Raw genomic sequence first — 18400 nt, 5'->3', positions numbered from 1 at the left:
ACTCATAAATCTAAAACAAACTTACAACGCCATGGCTAAAAATGAAAAAGACAAACAGAAAAACAATAGTACACATGACACAACATAGAAAACTAAAGAATAAACAACACGAACCCCACCAAAAACTAGGGGTGATCTCAGGTGCTCCGGAAGGGTAAGCAGATCCTGCTCCACATGTGGCACCCGTCGTGTTGCTTATGTGATTACAAATCCGGTAAATAGTCTAATTCGGTAGGTCACATTCATGAAAGGGAAGGGGATTGTAGTTACGACGTAAGGAACATATCCGATATCATTTGTGAAACGGTTTATCCATAACGGTCAACCAACTCGTGATGGCGTCCGTAAAATTTACGAAGGGATGATTTCAACTTCACCATTTGGAAATCTTGGTTGAATAGCTTCCTTGTGAGCAGTAACCCTCTATCAAGAAAATCATGATAGGAAATGCAAGCACGGGAATATCGTATCAATTGGGAGATATATACCCCATATGCAGGTGCTGCTGGAATGTTGCTACTTAGAAATGGAAAGTTCACAATTGGAAAGCTGAAATCATCTCTTTTGTCGTAAAGTTTTGTTTTCAACCGACATTCATTGTCAATTTCTAGATGTAAGTCAAGATAGTAGCCGACTTAACTGTATCTGTAGTATCCTTTATCTCCATTTCGATGGGATAGATGCGTTCCACATAGTCACCAAATTTTGAATTGTTTAGCGAAAGAACGTCATCTATATAGCGGAAAGTAGAGCTAAATGATATTGCTAACTTCTTATCTTTCTTCCTAAGAAGTTCCTGCATGAAGTCAGCCTCATAATAATAAAGAAACAAGTCGGCAAGTAGAGGGGCACAATTTGTTCCCATTGGGATGCCGACAGTCTGTTGAAAAACACGTCCTCCAAACGTTACAAATATGTTGTCAATCAAGATATCAAGCATCTTGATCATATCGGTTTCAGAGAATTTTTTGTTTGAATCAGAGTGATTCTTTACAAAGTATGATTTATCCCTCCCTAAGGCAAGATACTTGTATCTATGTTGGCCATTCTGTTTTATGAAGCAAAGTAATACCAACTCTTTCAATTTGTCTTTTAGTTTGGAATGTGGAATACTTGTGTAAAGAGTAGAAAAGTCAAATGTTTCAATACTGTTACAAGATGAAAGAAAGTTAGATTGTATGTACTTTAAAAGATCTTTGGAATTTTTAAGTATCCACATCTGATTCACACCACCTCTAGAATAGGCAGTTTCACAATAACTTTGAAGCCCGTCTTTGATTGCTGATAAAATAGATGTTAATAATTTAGAAAGAGGTTTCGTGGAGCACTTGAAAGACCCAGCAATATACCGTTGTTTGTAAGGACACTTATGTAGTTTAGGTATCCAATACAGTGATGGAAGATCCAGTTCTTTATCTTTGGTTGAAATACCAAAGGAACAAAGAACAGACCTATGATTATCCAGGATTTCCTCTTTGGTAAGTGTCGTGAGGGTATATATTATGTTTCCAAGTGAATTGTTTATGCCTAATTCGTTTATCAAGCAATTAATGTAGTGACTTTTACAGACAAAAACGATGTTATTTGGGGCTTTGTCTGCGGGGACAACAACATATTTATCATGGAGGTCGGATAAGTGTTTAGCAACATTTGGGTCTTTAAAGATTGACGTAGCATGGGCATTGATGCACTCATTCAGTTTCTTAATTCTGATTTTTATTAACGACCTCACTGCCTTAATCCATTCGGATAGAGTGTCTACGTCTTCCTTTTCACGTTTAGCCCATTGCCTGGCACAATCCTCGACTGAATCCATCAAAATTTTAAAGTTGTATTTCCAATTGATGGATTTAGGCTCACGATATTTCGGACCTTTCGATAACACTTTTCGTAGAGAAGTGTTATTAACAATGTTAAGGTCACCGGTAATAACGTGGCCAGCAGGATTATATGTGAATTGGGAACTAGCACAAGTGCAATCAGGAGGTTTAGACTTGAAGTCGTCAATATCGAGATTCTGCAAAACGCGTTTGTAATTGAAAATTTTAGTTGCAATAGGTTTGGTATAGGTATAAGAAATTATTGGTACAGACTGGTCTTTGAAATAAGGAGGTATTTTCGATTGAACTAATTTATGATGAAGGATATTGCCTAGGTTGACGCCATCGAGACCTTTGTTGGCAAAGGAACGATTAAGAAAAGATCTTTTCTCTTTTTCATCTTTTCCAATGCAAACTGGCTTGAAAAGTCTATGACTTGCAATATCCGAAATTATAGCTTGAAGTTTGTATTGGTTTGAATGAGGGTTTGTAACAGTGGATTCCAAACATAAATTGAACAGAGCATGAAGTTTTGAAAGGGTTAATGAATAAAGTTTCGTGCGAAAGTGATGAATACCTAACGGCTTTTGTATGAATGGCAGCAAGTCATTAATAGAGACATCATGCAGAGAAGGTGATGTATAATGACGATGACCATGACTGCGTCTACGTCGAGGAGTCGAGTTGAAAATATTCATCACATTCACCGAGTTACACGAAGGACTAGATAGAATACCTATACCATCAATTTTGTCATTGCAGCCATACGGTGTTACAGTTCCCAATTGTCTAATCCAGTAGTCTTCTTTTTGTCTACGGAGAGTCGTTGAAAGAGTAGGATTGTTAGAGCTATGGTATATTTTTTCGATAATGCGAACTGTCAAAGAAACGATGGAATGATCGGGCTGATTGAAATGCTGGTATAGAATGTCGTTAGCATTGAAGTTAATGTCTGATCTATGACCGCACATACGTTTGTTTAGCCTTCCTTTCGTTTCACCGACGTATACCAATCCGCAAAGGTTGCACTCTAATCCGTAGACGACATTTATCGATTTACAATTCAGATCATCGTAACTTCTGGTAAAATATGACTTCTTGGTCAAATTGCTAGTGAATTCAGCATCTGTAATTAAAATAGCACAAGTTTTGCAGCCTTTGGTCTCACATTTTGAAATGCGACAGTGTTGTACTGTGTTATCAAAAACCAAAATGTCTTTAAGGAGAACTGAACATGGCTGTATATGTGTAATATTGCTATTGTCACTAGGACGATGATCTGAATGAGTCGTGTTTGAGATATTTGTCATGTCTGGTGATGAGGGGACACCTACCATATCAGACGACACCGTGTCCATGGTGACGTCTGTTTCGGACCTTTTTATACTGGGCGACGTCCGAGCCAGTTTCCTGTTTGATCTTCGTAAGTTCATGCAATTGTAGTTTTGCTACTGGGCGGATGATGTCCTCGGGGACAAAATGTCCACCAGCAGAGACATCGACCAAAAGAGGGACGAAAGATACCAAAGGGACAGTCAAACTCATAAATCTAAAACAAACTGACAACGCCATGGCTAAAAATGAAAAAGACAAACAGAAAAACAATAGTACACATGACACAACATAGAAAACTAAAGAATAAACAACACGAATCCCACCAAAAACTAGGGGTGATCTCAGGTGCTCCGGAAGGGTAAGCAGATCCTGCTCCACATGTGGCACCCGTCGTGTTGCTTATGTGATTACAAATCCGGTAAATAGTCTAATTCGGTAGGTCACATTCATGAAAGGGAAGGGGATTGTAGTTACGACGTAAGGAACATATCCGATATCATTTGTGAAACAGTTATTCCATAACGGTCAACCAACTCGTGATGGCGTCCGTAAAATTTACGAAGGGATGATTTCAACTTCACCATTTGGAACTATATAAGATATCTTTATTAAAACTGGATTATATAATATATGGTATATATTATATAAGATATCTTATATATCATATGAGATATCTTATATATTATATGAGATATCTTATATATCATATGAGATATCTTATATATTATATGAGATATCTTATATATTATATGAGATATCTTGAAGTTAGAATAAATAGTAAAACGGCTTGCCATACAGCATACACTATTTATCAATACCGGTAATACCAATTAATTGTATATATCCCTCTAAACTCTTTTCCAAATTGTCTTCGCCTGTTTCTACGAGTATAAGCACGGAAACCAAGACAAGGTTGGAAGGACATGAGGTCATAGGTAACAATTAATGCCGCATCCGGTGGGTGGTGGCATAAACAGAAACAATTAATTAACGATTTCGGCGTTTCGAGTACCAACGTTACGTTTATTTCTGATACTGTATACCGTTCCTTTGGGTACCAAATATAATTTTTTGCATGTCTATTAAGCATTACGAGCTAAAAATGGTATATCACTCTTACACACAGCCCAAAAATTGCGCCGTTTTGAAAAATGTACCTTTGATTGGCAAACATCGCCTTTGACTGATGTGCAGCATCAATGACATAATATGTGACGTCATAGAATTTGGGCAGCGCTGAAAGAAACATGGCCGTTTCAGAATCTAAAGCATCATGGGTAATTTCATTGTTTATACCCCAAAATGAAAATAACGTAACGTCATTGGTTAAAATTCCATTGTTTATGACATTTTTAACCAATCGGGACGTTTTGGTGTACACTTTTGAAAAAATTACCCAGCATGCATTAGATTCTGAAACGGCCAATTGAACTAAATCCGTGGTTCCGGGTTCTCTTACCAGAGCCAATGAATGATTAGGTTGGTCCCCTCCGTAAAACATTCAATATGCCTTCGGAATATACAAATATTATCAAGAATTTCAATAACGGCCGGGAAACAGACTAATGACCTCACTAATGAATGATCCACCATTTAATGGAGCACCCACTGGACCTATTAGTATGCCGCCCAGAGATGCCGCGCCAATAGCTTACTTTTATTTGCTGTTTTCAATTGATCTCATCAAAGAGTTTGTCAAACAAACTAACAGGTAAGTGAAATATTTTTTTCTGAGTAAACTTTTTTTACTAGGCGTCTCTTTCATAGCCATATTTCATTTTTTTTTATCATTAAATATAGATTCCACCACTGCATCGAGTGTAATACGATATTTATCCACTCGAGACAGTTAAATTTTCAATTTTAAAGTCCGAGCCGCCTCGGCGAGGACTTTAAAATTAATAATTTAACTGTCGAGAGTGGATAAATATCGTATTACACGAGATTTGGTGGTGGAATCTGTTTCTCTAATGATTTTCTAACATTATGCAGGCAAACTTATTCCTTCTTTTCGAATGATCTGCAAAAAGATGTGTTCTTTCTATGTGACGTCGTCAGGCATGGTCGCCTTTTTTCATGTCGTCACAATAGGAAATTCAGAGGACAGCAAGAAAATTCGACGTCACAATCGGATTTTAACCAATGAAGTACTGAGATCAAACGAACCACACGTTGATTAAATTTTTTTATACAATGGGTGCAGAAAGGGATAAATTGACGAAGAATTAGAGAAATAGAACTATCGCGCCACTGAAATGTTAATGACACAGTCAATAAAATATTCAACAAAGTCATATAAATTAAGACTATGTGATAACAATTTGTTTCATTTATGACATTGTGTCTTTCTAAAATATGATGTTGAATATTTTGAACACCTATTTCCCTGTACAAATAAAAAATAAATGGGTGTTCATCCTACTGAAATGGTATGTGTGGACCGATCAAAAATTGAAAAAGACAGCCCAACATATATATAGGAAGATTTGGTATCAGTGCCAATGAGACAACTCTCCATCCAAATAACAATTTATCATGAAAAGTAAACCTTTATAGGTCATTAGTGTAAAACCAACGGTCTATTTAATTTGTCCACATTTAGAAGAAGTTTACTTTTTTTTAATTACTTGCTTCAAGGCAGCAATTCGCCGACATGTTTTCCGTATGTAAAGTGATTTTAGCGTGAACCTCTCGTAAAAATTCGGTGATTGTAATACGCATGGATTCGCCACTGAAATAAACTATTATCTAATTTTATCCTGCAATTAGGTGTCCTACTATACAGATATAACCCTACAGATATCGCTATTCTTAAAAGCTCCGCCCACTGCCGGACTGTGTATTGTATGAACCTGCGTGACCTCAGAATGTGTATTGCAGTCGAATTCCAATGACGTACCAATTGCGAATTAACGATTACTTTATACGTTCTGTTTGTTTTCAAACATTTCTTTAGAGCAATAAGAATCCCACCAATTTTCTGATAACATACACACATTGACAGCAGTCTTTTCTACGATGACAACTATCGATTTCAAAACTTGAATGCGTATGATTGTGTAACAAAAACAACCATGTCAATTTCAGCATGCATGTTTAGTGAATGTCGAGTCTGAAGCGTAGGACCGTACACTCATGTTTCAAATTCATAGGACAATGTTTTGTTATTTGTTTTTATTGTTGAATTTAGTTGTTATGTTAAAATAGATAATTATTCACTTTGTGCGATGTATTGTTGTTGACCATTTTAGATTCTTTTTGTTTGCGAACCCGTCTTCAGCTGAATGTGTGATTACTGTATCGTATTACTACGTGACGGGCCTCGAGGGATTTCAAATAAAGAATAAATGCAAAACATGTGTTTTGTGTCTCTAAAACACAAATAATATACAGAATTAATTGCAGGGTAAAGACAATAACTGTTTAGTGTCTTTAAATATCAGCTGTATTTGTACTCGGCTCGAAACAGGTGTAATAGCTCGCTAAAAGCTCGCATACACCTTGTTTCCTAGCCTCGTACAAATACAGCTGATATTTAAAGACACTAAACAGTTATTGTCTAAGTACATGTTTAACACGTGCAGGGGTGGAATTTAAGCTTTTTAGTGTACTGGCCAGCCGGACCAGTGGACTTATAATTCCACCTTATGTAATAATGCTGTATTTTGATTGGATGAGAAACATGGTATTTTTCACCAATTTCTATATATTGAGATTTTCTTTTCTATGCCGGGGTATTTGCTATTAGGGAATTCCATGTGCCGGGGTATTTGCTAGCAAATACCATGGCAGATGGGAAATACCCTAGCAAATACCATGGCAGATGGGGAATACCATGTCTAAAAATAACTCAATGAATTATTTCTATTCTAATATGACAAATTCATGGTCATTTTAAATATATGGTTCCAGATGAAATATTTAGGATAAAAAGCATCATTATTGAATTTGGAGCGAATGACGTATAAATTCCGGGAATGACGTCATAACTCAACGGAAACGAATTGTGAACCGGTCACATAAAACTGGAATCCACTTGTATAACGCTTCACTGAAACTGATGAACAAAGTGAAGTAGTCAGCCAAAAACCAGCTTATTATCATAAAAAGGGAGATATATATACAGTCAGTGACTGTACATAAAAAAATGATAAGAAATGATTATACAGTCAATGCAATTTGACTGCGCAAAGAGCACAGCTACAGTGTATACAAAAATTATACATTCAAGTCGAAATTTCATGTGATACCTGATTATAATAAACTTTCTGAGGTGGAACATTCGGTGGAATTAAACAATTATATCATGCTTACAAGGGGTATTTGCCAAAAATACCGGTTTCGAGGTAAACAAATTTCCCTCGCCTAACGGCTCTGGAAATTTGTACCTCTCAACCGGTATTTTTGGAAAATACCCCTTGTAAGCATGATATATTTGTATAAAATCTACTGGTCCGGCTCAAAATTTACTGGTCCTGCAAAAATAACATTCATTTGATAACCCTGAAAATATGACAATTGATTAGTTTTATTTTCCTCAGCTGCTTTCCTTTTCTTTATTCCCGTAGATTTTTGTGCTGTTCTGTTTGTTCATGAGCAAGTACAAAATCTTCCTTAAAATTTGAAGATCCCGTTACAACTTTGGGAAAAAAGTTTTTTGTTTTCAGATTTTGGAGAAAAAATAATTTGCTTTTGACCCTTAGAAAAAAATAAATGTATGTTTCACACTCAAAAAATAAATTGTTTTTCGCCAAAGCCAAAGTCGAAAAAAAAGTTTCTCGGGAAAAACAATCCATAGCCCCCAAGAAAATCAAATGGTTGCTGCCTTATGATATATACATGCATTTGTCCAAGAATTGGTTAAACATTATTTGTTCACCAGTCACTCGTTTCATATGACTTTATTAAAAAGAACGGATATAAGGCAATGGCACGAAGGCATCAACAATTCCCCAATACAAAAACAAATGAAGAAAATAAAAATAATACATTTCCTGATCAGCCATTTAACTCGGAAAGGGGGATCTATGTCACTTTTTGTATTATTATTATTCAGGTTTGCTTTATGGGTCAAGCTCAACACTTAATACTGAATTTTAAATAAAAAAATCCCTGATCATAAAGTTTTTCTTCAACGTAGGGAATAAGAGTATTTTCTAAGATTAAACACACACACACCAACACCCACACACACACCAACCGACCCACCCACCCACCCACCAACACACACCTTTGATTACCTTTGTAGATATGCAAAGAATCTTTGCAATGAAACCATTCGTCAAACCAGACGATTTTCGAGAAAAAGGCAGTGGCAGAAGGAGGGTAAACTAACCATACACGAGTTTAAGGGGTTCCTTCCCGTCTTTTTTTAACATGGGCTTAATTAGGAAAGTATCAATAGAAGAATATTTGAATAAGCACAATCCATCCCAATCTACACCCTGGTTCCGTTGTATGTTTAGTAGAAACCGCTTCCAAAAAATATTAAATTTTTTGCACCTTGTGGACACCAAAAAACTGCCTAAGCGAAATGATCCAGCATACAGACCATCCCAGAGGTTCAAACCGTTACTTGATTTCGTTAATAGAAAGTTTTTACGGTTTTATAATCCCCGCAGAGAACTTGCTGTAGATGAATCCCTTGTGGGTACAAAAGGCAAGACTAGTATGTTGCAGTATATTCCTAGCAAACGATCAAGGTTTGGTGTTAAATTCTTGATGTTGGTCGAGTCCGTCACCGGGTATGTATTACAGAAGGATGTTTATCATGGGAAACATTTCGATCCCACCCCTGCTGGAACATTACAAGGAACAAATGTAGTTATGAATTTAATGAAGAGTTCGAATCTTCTTGGACAGGGCTTTCATGTTTTCGCAGATAGCTTTTTTGCTTCACTGAATTTAGTTAAAAAATTATTGAGAGAGCGTACGTATCTAACCGACACAATGAGAACGAATAGACCTATGCCACAGATGATCAAAAATGCACGTCCATATATATAATGGATGATGAAATGATAAAGATAAATGCATATGTATACCTTTTTGTACATGCCCAACATTTAGAGTCACATTTTCATATGCTAGGTAAGAAGAGAGCGTGATTACTATAAAGACAAACTTTCTACGAGTAAACCAATACCTGCTCTTACTCATGAATGCGTCATGATTGGTGGAGAAGCCGAAAAATACAGTCTTAAAGTCATTCGATCAGGGGGTCCAACAAAATATTTGAACCCGTATTCAAGACTAGCCTGCTACCAGTCAATCCAGTATACATTGTACTAGTATAATTATAATTATGAATATAAAATGTTTTTTCAGTCCTGTATCATCTTCACTTGTGATCCTGTCCATGGATCTGTCACAGAGTTGTAACTTATATATATATACCCCCAAAGCGAAACTAAAAATTTTCGCTAACTCAGTCAATATATGTGACAGCTTTTAGAATCCACTTCTAATTGGATAAGTAAGATTAAAAGAAAATCCCCGTAAAGACTGAAGTGACAATATAGTTTTAAAAATTTAACAAGTATGTAAATTGGCATTATCATCCACTTTTAATCAGAGATACTTGGGGACAGGATATTTTAGCCAATTACTATGTACTTTCATGTAAGGTTTAATGTGTTTTCAGTAAATTACAATTCTATCCTGTGAATCAAGGCATTTTTCACCAAATTTCATATTTAAAACCGTGTTGTACAAGTTATTATAAGTGAATTTTGGTCAAATTTTGTACAAATTGTAATAGGCACTTTTTGTACAAATTATAATTTGTACAAAGGCAAAATACAAATTATAATTTGTACAATATTTTTGTACAAATTATAATTTGTACAAAATGATAACTTGTACACAACATATACAATACTCGTACATTTTCTTCTATTTCGGAGCTAGTACAAATAAATTTCATATCTTCTTTTACTGTATGAATATTGTCTTTATCATTTAACACTGAACTTTAACGTATATTTTTTTTTCATCAAATTCGAATTTGATTTTTGAATAAAAAAAAATCGACATTACTAAATTGCGGACGGCAATTAAGACCCCAATATTGAACTGTTATGTAATTCAACCAGTAATCTTAACATAAACATTGCTCGCAACGGAAGTGAGATACCAGGAGACTGTTAATTTACAATATATTACGTCTATCACTTAATGTTATCTGTCAACCTGTATATGCGTAGTAGAAAGGTCGATTGCAAGATAACATGGATAACATCAAATCCTGATAAAACTGTTTCACAATTGTTCAACGTCATAACCAATGTAGTTATCTCTCTTTGTTCTGCATCATAAAGTTACACTTTACTGGTAAACGGTCCAGAGTAACTGAAGGATATATGCTACACACAAAAAGTTTATCAAGGTTCGTAATTCGGATTTAGTAGTTCCTCTTTCTTTACACTTTTTCTACCTTAAAAGGTCATCATTAGGTGTAAGTAATACACCTTATCGCTAATCCCGGCTGACCCGGCCGCTTGAACTTTTGACGCATACAACAATCACTTTTCCATTGTGTCGTCAAATGTTTTGTTTTAAGACGTCAAAATTTTACGGGAACCTGCGTGATATCCAGCAATTGCGGACAAATAGCGATAAGGTGTATTAGTTCATAAACGTGGCAGGTACGTAAATGGTAGGACAACAGCGCCTAGCATCGCACAGAGACCTCTACTCTAACTCTAGCGTATTAAAATAAACTTTCGTTTCGGGAGATGTTACTTTTTCGTAGGAATTAAACAAGGATCTTTGATACAAAACATACAATACAGTTGCGGATCCAGAAATTTACATTAGTAGGGGCCCACTGACTGACCTAAGAGGGGGCCCGCTCCAGTCACGCTTCAATGATTTCCTATATAAGCAACCAAATATTTTCCCAAAATCCGCCTCTGCAATACACGAAGTTTTCTTTTTAGTTTACAGCAATGACATCTACTCATCTCTTCAGTATAATTACAGGATGCTAATCTATTTTTAGAAGCATACATGCACTGTAAATAAATATATGTATATGTCTGCCTATGTGTAGTGAAAATTATACCTTGTCCATCGGTCTTCGGTAGATTGATGATGTACTGTCTCTGGATAATAATAGATTCAGTGATCACTTACATTTAATATGTCCAAGTGAACTTGAAATTAAAGATATTACCGAAACAGGCAAATCTGCTTCGTCTTGTTCATGTTTAGACCCTTTTCTCGAAATGACTACTCACTGATGGTAGGTTAAATACCAAAATTTATGACAAACGCGATGATTTTAATTTTCTTAAAGTCAACTTTCCATTTCTGTGTAGCCACATCCCAGCGGCACCAGCATATGGAGTATATGTGTCTCAATTGATACGTTACTCTATAGCTAGCTCAAATTACGTTAGTTTTGTTGAACGAGGTATACTACTTTCTCAAAAGTTGCTAGGACAGGGCTATGAATCAATCAAATTAAGGTCATCACTCAAGAAATGTTACGGTCGCCATCATGAGCTGATTGGCTATTATGACAAAAGTGTGTCAGAAATAATATATGATAATATTCTTCCTCAGTCATAATAACCTTCCATCATTACCGAACTGAACAAAGAAATAACACGACGGGTGCCATATACGGTGCAGGAAATGCTTACCCTTCCGGAGCACCTGATTTTACTCCCGGTTTTGAGTGGAGTTCGTGTTGTTTCTTATTTATTATTTATAACTGTTGATGTAAATGTCTTTTGGTTTTGTGAGTCTTTGTTTACTCCTTGGTTTTGATTGTTATTGTCTTCTTATGATTAAGAAATATCAGACGTTAGAATACTAGTATTTGTAAAATGCCTAGAAAATCAATCTAACGATGTTAGAGTAGATCTGATTCAAAGTTAATATTTCATTATATATATAACATTTGATGATTACCGAAATGAATAAAATGACATATTCGAAAAATGTGTATAAAACAAAAATATAACAAAAGTACCGAAATCTGTGGAAATTCAAAACGGAAAGTCCCTTATCAAATGAAAACATCAAAAGCTCAAACACATCAAACATATGGAAACAACTGTCATATTGTTAACTTAATGTTAGTCATTTTTTAATTACAAACATACAACTACGTCTTCTCTTCTGGAAATGAAATTTGAAACGCAAGCTTTTGAAATTTAGAAAAACTTCACATGTGGCATGGTAGTAGTTCATCCTTCTTTACACTTTTTTACCTTGTTAGGTCATCATAAGGGGTAAGTAAAAGCCTTGGTGTTGTCAGTTTATTTTATTTCTATAGGTTTGACTGTCCCTCTGGTATCTTTCGCCCCTCCTTCACTTATTCATAAACGTGACAGGTACATATCTCTCGGATTTGTGCATGCAAAAAATAAAATAGTATTATTTCCTTGATAAATGATATGAGATATACGAAAAATGTGTTTACAAAAAAAATAACATTAAAATACCTAACTGTAGAAAATTCAAATCGAAAAGTTCATTTTTGAATGACAAATTCAAAAGCTCAAACACGTCAAGCAAATGGCAAACAACTGTCGTTTTCCTGAATTGGTATTGGCCTTTTCTTATGTAGAAAACGGTGGATTAAACTAGGCTTTATGGCTAGCTAAACATCTTTTAGCGCATGTTTGAAAGCAGTCTTCTCGCTAATGTCACATAAAATAATTGTTGGACAGTTTTGGGCTAAACTTTTTCATTTTCCAATCAAAAAGGAACATAGAGGACGTACACACCTTAATCTGCCGCTGGAAATTAATTCTCAATATTTTACTTTACCATTTTCAAATGCATTTTTCTTAAGCTACTAGTACTCTTTAAAATAATATGGTTTTGCTTCGAAAATAGTTGAACCCTGTTTGTTCGTAAATTGATTTTTGTGTCAGAGAAAACATATATAACTTGATTATTATAATTTACAGAACATTAAAATGGACAAACAGGCCGATTCTAAATGTAAACCTTGTAGCGTCAGAGGTTCTAAGAATGATGCGTCTGTTTGGTGTACAGTATGTAAAGAAGGTCTTTGTTCGACTTGCCAAAAGTACCACAGCTCCTTTAAGTCACTTAGATTACATGGTACAGTTCCTTTTGACACACGCGAACAAGTTCCACAAATCTTTAAACATATGATGGAATCATGTTCATATCACGAGCGGAATTTTGAGCTTTTCTGCCCTGAACACCAAGAGCCATGTTGTATAAGATGTACCACTAATAACCACAAAGGTTGCAAAGGTCTATGTCCAATTGATGATATCATTGAAAATGTAAAGTCGTCCGTTGCTATAAACCGCATTGATGAGGGGTTTAGCGGGTTGATTTTAAAGATCGAGCAAATTATTGAAAATAAAGAGCAATCGAAGCGTAACATTGCAGACCGAATTATCAAGATAAAGAAGGAAATTACTAATACGAGGAAGAAAGTAGAAGAAAAGATTGATTTGTTAATAAAACAGCAGTTCGATAACATAGACAGAATGAACACAGAATATGAAAGAACAACTAGCGAAGGAATAAAACAATTAAAGACAAAACTTGAAGATGTCAAAGACATAAAAACGAACATTCAACAATCAACAGAACACGGAACTAACCTCCAAGTATTTTTGAGTCTGTCCGAATTTGAGAGTATTTTATCAAAGCAAGAAACTTTTGTATCTGAGAGTATCGAAAAAGGCGAATTTGATAATGCAGATTTGATTTTCAGCGAGACCGAGGACTTTAAAAATATAATGTCTGTCGCAGGAATCTGTCATATTGAATTAAAGAAACAACCGTTAGAGGTCAAGCTTAGAAGTTCAGGACAAATTGCTAAGGTCCAAATAAAACCTACGAAAAAAGCTACCGGACACATTGACACCATCAAAATTATAAAAAGTAAAGAAGCGTCTTTTCGTTCTCCTTGTTTACTAACAGGCTGTGTTATTTTACAGAATGACTCAATATTATTTGCAAACAATGATAACAAATCTCATAGGCTGTTCTTGTATGATTGCAACTGTCGCTTTCTTCGTGATATTGAAACTGCGTCAAGACCTTTTGATATCGCCATTATTGATGAATCCGTTGTTGCTGTAACCATGCCTGAAGCGAAAAAAGTTTCTTTTATTGATTTTAGTAAGGACCAAGAACAAATTGTAAAAGAACTTGACGTGATTGGGGAATGTTACGGAATCGACCACTCAAACAACAAATTAGCAGTTGCCGTGAAAAAATATGGTGTTCAAATCTTTGATGCAACTGGGACACAAATCAAAACAATACCAGTCGCCAGCCAGTACATATCATTCGATGGGTCATTTATATATCATGCAGACTCTGATTCCAATGTTTTAAAATGTTGTGATTATGAAGGAAAACATGTTTGGGAGATTACAATACCGGGAGACCAGTCTTCGCTAAGTATGGCATTAGACATTCATAAAAATATCTATGTTGTCGCTACAAACAGTTATAAACTTTATATTGTGTCAAGTGATGGAACCAAACACAGGCAGCTGTTGCAAAAGTCGGATGGACTTTATTATCCGCAAGGTGTTTTTTATGATAAAAGAAAACAACAGTTAGTGTTATGCGCAAATCCGTACAGTTCGAGTATAATATTTAGTATTGATTGAAATGCCCCGGCTCAAATTTATTTATTATTTATATTTCAATATTGTATGAATAATTATTCATAACATTAAAAAGAAACGAAAATATGCTAAACATTGTCATTTAAGGGTAATATCTCTTTTGAGGAATCTATGTATCAATTTAGTCAAATTGGCATTTTCTTTTCTTTTTTTTTTTCTCATTTAGAGATTTATTAAATCGAGAAAAAAATCTCGCAGTAGTTTTTCTTTCATTGTTTTAAGGTAATGGATTAAAATCATAAAATGTTAAGAAATTAATAGACATCTATATTGTGTGTGTTTGTTGGTGATTAATGAAACTAAACGCACCTTAGCAACATCATGGCGGCCATCTATATTTTGTGAAGAAAAGCGTTAGAGCCGGGGAAAACTACTGATTTTCATCAGGAATACAAAATATTAGTTACATAGTGTGCTAGTGACCTAATACGGTATATATGGGGTCAGTAAATTCCATATGGGGATTCGAGCGTATATATGGGGTCAGTAAATTCCATATGGGGATTCGAGCGTATATATGGGGTCAGTAAATTCCATATGGGGATTCGAGCGTATATATACCGTATTAGGTCACTAGCACACTATGTAACGAATTTATCTTACCGACTATCTTAACGCGTTAAAAATTTAGACTAAAAACCTATCAAAATGAGCAAGTATTCAATATTGTTAGCATTAAAAAACTACATAGTTCCATTAATCCTACAAAAAACAGATACCAACAGTAACAACTTGTTAGGTTTAAAGGTGTTTTATGAATTTATAACAATCGTTACATGTATCATCAATTTCTTCGTCTGTTGAAACTTTTAGGATTTTTTCTCAGTACCGTTTTTTTTTTATAAAGGGACGTAACACCACTACTAACCGTGTATGAAATAAGCCCCGCCTCCCTTCTACCTTATATGGTATATAAAGGGACGTAACACCACTATTAACCGTGTATGACATAAGCCCCGCCTCCCTACTAACCTTATATCAAATATACACGGTCTCCACGAGGGCGCTTTTAACCAATCACATTCCTAGAAATGTATTGGAGGTAAGATAAAAGGTCTTCCTAGTATATTTTTTTTATGTAGAACCTACAATAAAACGGGATTCGAGCTCACAACACCAGTATTGCCCTTGAATTGTCACTTAGGATGATATTTTAAAAGGACTCGATAGATGGTATCAATAGTCATTGGCATTTTAGTTATCTTGTAATGCAGATTATAATTTTCTTTTTACGGCGTCTTTCTTTCTATAACAATTTTAAAATAACAATTAAGTACGCAAAAAATGCTGTTTAAGGGAAACACTCCATTCTGGGTAAATTAACTATTACCGCTATATAAGCCCTGTTTATATAACTTTTGTTTCTTATGATTTTTTTACTGTTTATAGTTTTTTTTTCTGTTAATCGTTTTCAAGATAGTTTGAAAACACTAAAATTTGGAACAAATAGCCATTTAAGGTGGTATGGGAGTCTAAAATAAAAATGATAGAATTTGTTCATACTTTGCCAAAATGTTGTATCTATTGATACATGTTGAAAAATATAATAAAAATGATAGGTCACCGCGCATTTTCTCAAGCTACAGGACGGGACAAAATGACACATTTTGTATGGATAATACAGGAAAAAACACCATTTTGTGATTAGAAACTAAACAAAATGATAGAATTGTTAAATATTTCAGGAAAAGATAGCTTTCAGAAACTGCTTTGAGAATATCAAAAGAAAGGATAGGGTCACCGTACGTTTTTTCCGGCTAAAATACAAAATAGGAAAATTCCATACAGAATCCTTCAGAAAACGCACTTTTTTAGAGTTACTTCCCCTTAAAATGCCAATTTAAAAAAAAAAATAAAAACAACCAAAAATAATTAACATTTGCAAAAATATCAATATTTAGAAGTTATATTCTTATATATTGGTACTTTTAAATGAAAATGTACATTAAACATCTGCGTTCCTGCATCAAATTTTGCTAACTTGATGGAAAATCTGGACCTTTGATTCTCTGTTTTTTACAATCCAAGATGGAGGAAGACACCCATACCACCTTAAACGCAATGATTCGTTTTAAAGAGCCGATAACAGACTTTATTCAGGGACCAGGCCGACACTCGGCTAACCGAGAGATTGGTCGGTTAATCTATATTGAGTATGCGGCTATATGGGCGATTGGTCTGTTAATCGGGTTGGTTATACGTCTGTTAAGAGTAAAACGTACAATTTAATGTTAAACTCTATCAAATATACAGATTTTTGGCATATTATAAGAACCAAATCAAAAAAAGAAAAGTGTCTGACAAAATGATATCTATCATAGAACATTTTCAACCTTTAAAAATATTTCATAGTCTGCGCAGTTTTCAGTAAAACTAAAAGGCGTCGCGCAAGTATGTAGTATTTATGCTTATACGTATATACGCATAGCAATTTTGTTAATAAAAGGCAAAACAAACAATTTTAGAAATCATTTAAAGTACACAAAATAGTACTTTGGTTCTAAAAAACAAATTGAAATGATTAAATATTTCATAATTGTAATATAACGTGAATAATACCACGTTTTAGTGAAAATTATGGGAATAAGGTCTGTTAATGGGTTGGACAATTGAAATTGTGTCAGTTAAGAGTTATTTAGCCACCTTTATATTTTCCCATTGAAAAAGTTAAGAATGAGATGTTCTTGAGAGAGAAAAAAAATGACAATACAGTATCCTTCTAGTAACAGTATTTTTATTTTTACTTTCTTTTCATTTAATTGAAGGGTGTGTCACTTCAATATAGCGTGATATGGATTGGCCGCTTGAATATGCAAGAATTTATTATTAACGTTTTCAATCAGCCTTAATTTGTCTGTCTGTTCAAAGTAGCTTGTTCTCAAATCCGACTGAAAGTGTCCCTCTAATACAACACAGGGTACATATAACCTGTTGTCGCTCTCATATGCACTTCATATTTGTCACTGGACGTTAAACCCTAAGGCTTATTCGTCAGCATTATCCAATTGGTTCTTTTCTTCTATTACTTAATCATATGTTGTTTACAAATCATTCTAAAGAAGTAAATGGAAAGAGGAGAATGCAGCTATCTTGGTTTTCTTGAGTTTTCATTCATTTTGTTCCGTTTAGTTCCTTTCTACATTAGTGCAGAGGAGAACTGCAGTTGTCCGTATGTAAACTTCTAGCATTTGTCACCAATTTGAATACATCGCACAGGGCCGTTTTATGTCTGTATTCTTAAACAATTATTATTTTTTCTCTCTTTTTGAACAATGCATCACTCTCTACTGTCCTTATCTATTATTCTATATTCTGCGTCTCCATCCAGATTTTCGTGTAGGTTCCGGATTAGGAGTATTGTTTATTTCTGTATTCTTAAAATTGTTATGCCATTTTTCTCTACATTTTATTTATCTTACTCATTATTCTTTCTCTATTCTTTATATTCTAGCATCCCAATATATTTTACTTACTGATGTTTAGTTACATTACGACGTGTATCTCTGATTTATATACTGGTTACCAATGTAGATGACAAATTGGCATCATTCATGACAATTAAACAGTAAACAGAATCCACATGATATACTAGTATGCGACCAT

At 34.7% G+C, this 18400-nt stretch overlaps 2 protein-coding genes across 2 annotated transcripts; both read left to right on the top strand.

The window, feature by feature from the left end:
• The first annotated feature begins 4720 nt into the window (after positions 1–4720).
• Positions 4721–9161, top strand: LOC139510431 (piggyBac transposable element-derived protein 4-like). The gene is made up of 2 exons (XM_071297014.1): positions 4721–4866; positions 8507–9161. The coding sequence occupies exons 1-2, from the start codon at positions 4721–4723 to the stop codon at positions 9159–9161; spliced, it is 801 nt and encodes a 266-aa protein (XP_071153115.1).
• Positions 9162–10316: 1155 nt separating this feature from the next.
• LOC139511399 (E3 ubiquitin/ISG15 ligase TRIM25-like) lies at positions 10317–15001 on the top strand. The gene is made up of 2 exons (XM_071298099.1): positions 10317–10542; positions 13082–15001. The coding sequence occupies exon 2, from the start codon at positions 13091–13093 to the stop codon at positions 14777–14779; it is 1689 nt and encodes a 562-aa protein (XP_071154200.1). The 5' UTR covers positions 10317–10542; positions 13082–13090; the 3' UTR covers positions 14780–15001.
• The last annotated feature ends 3399 nt before the right edge of the window (positions 15002–18400 follow it).

Source organism: Mytilus edulis, chromosome 2, assembly GCF_963676685.1.
Source record: "Mytilus edulis chromosome 2, xbMytEdul2.2, whole genome shotgun sequence".
Lineage (NCBI taxonomy): Eukaryota > Metazoa > Mollusca > Bivalvia > Mytilida > Mytilidae > Mytilus > Mytilus edulis.
Note: the sequence above shows the minus strand (reverse complement) of the source record. Positions and strands in the feature narration are given on the sequence as shown.

Coding starts and splice junctions, on each gene's coding strand:
- LOC139510431 (XM_071297014.1), top strand. CDS start 4,721: ATGACCTCACTAATGAATGATCCACCATTTAATGGAGCACCCACTGGA. Junction 4,867..8,506: donor TTTGTCAAACAAACTAACAG/GTAAGTGAAATA, acceptor CACGAGTTTAAG/GGGTTCCTTCCCGTCTTTTT.
- LOC139511399 (XM_071298099.1), top strand. CDS start 13,091: ATGGACAAACAGGCCGATTCTAAATGTAAACCTTGTAGCGTCAGAGGT.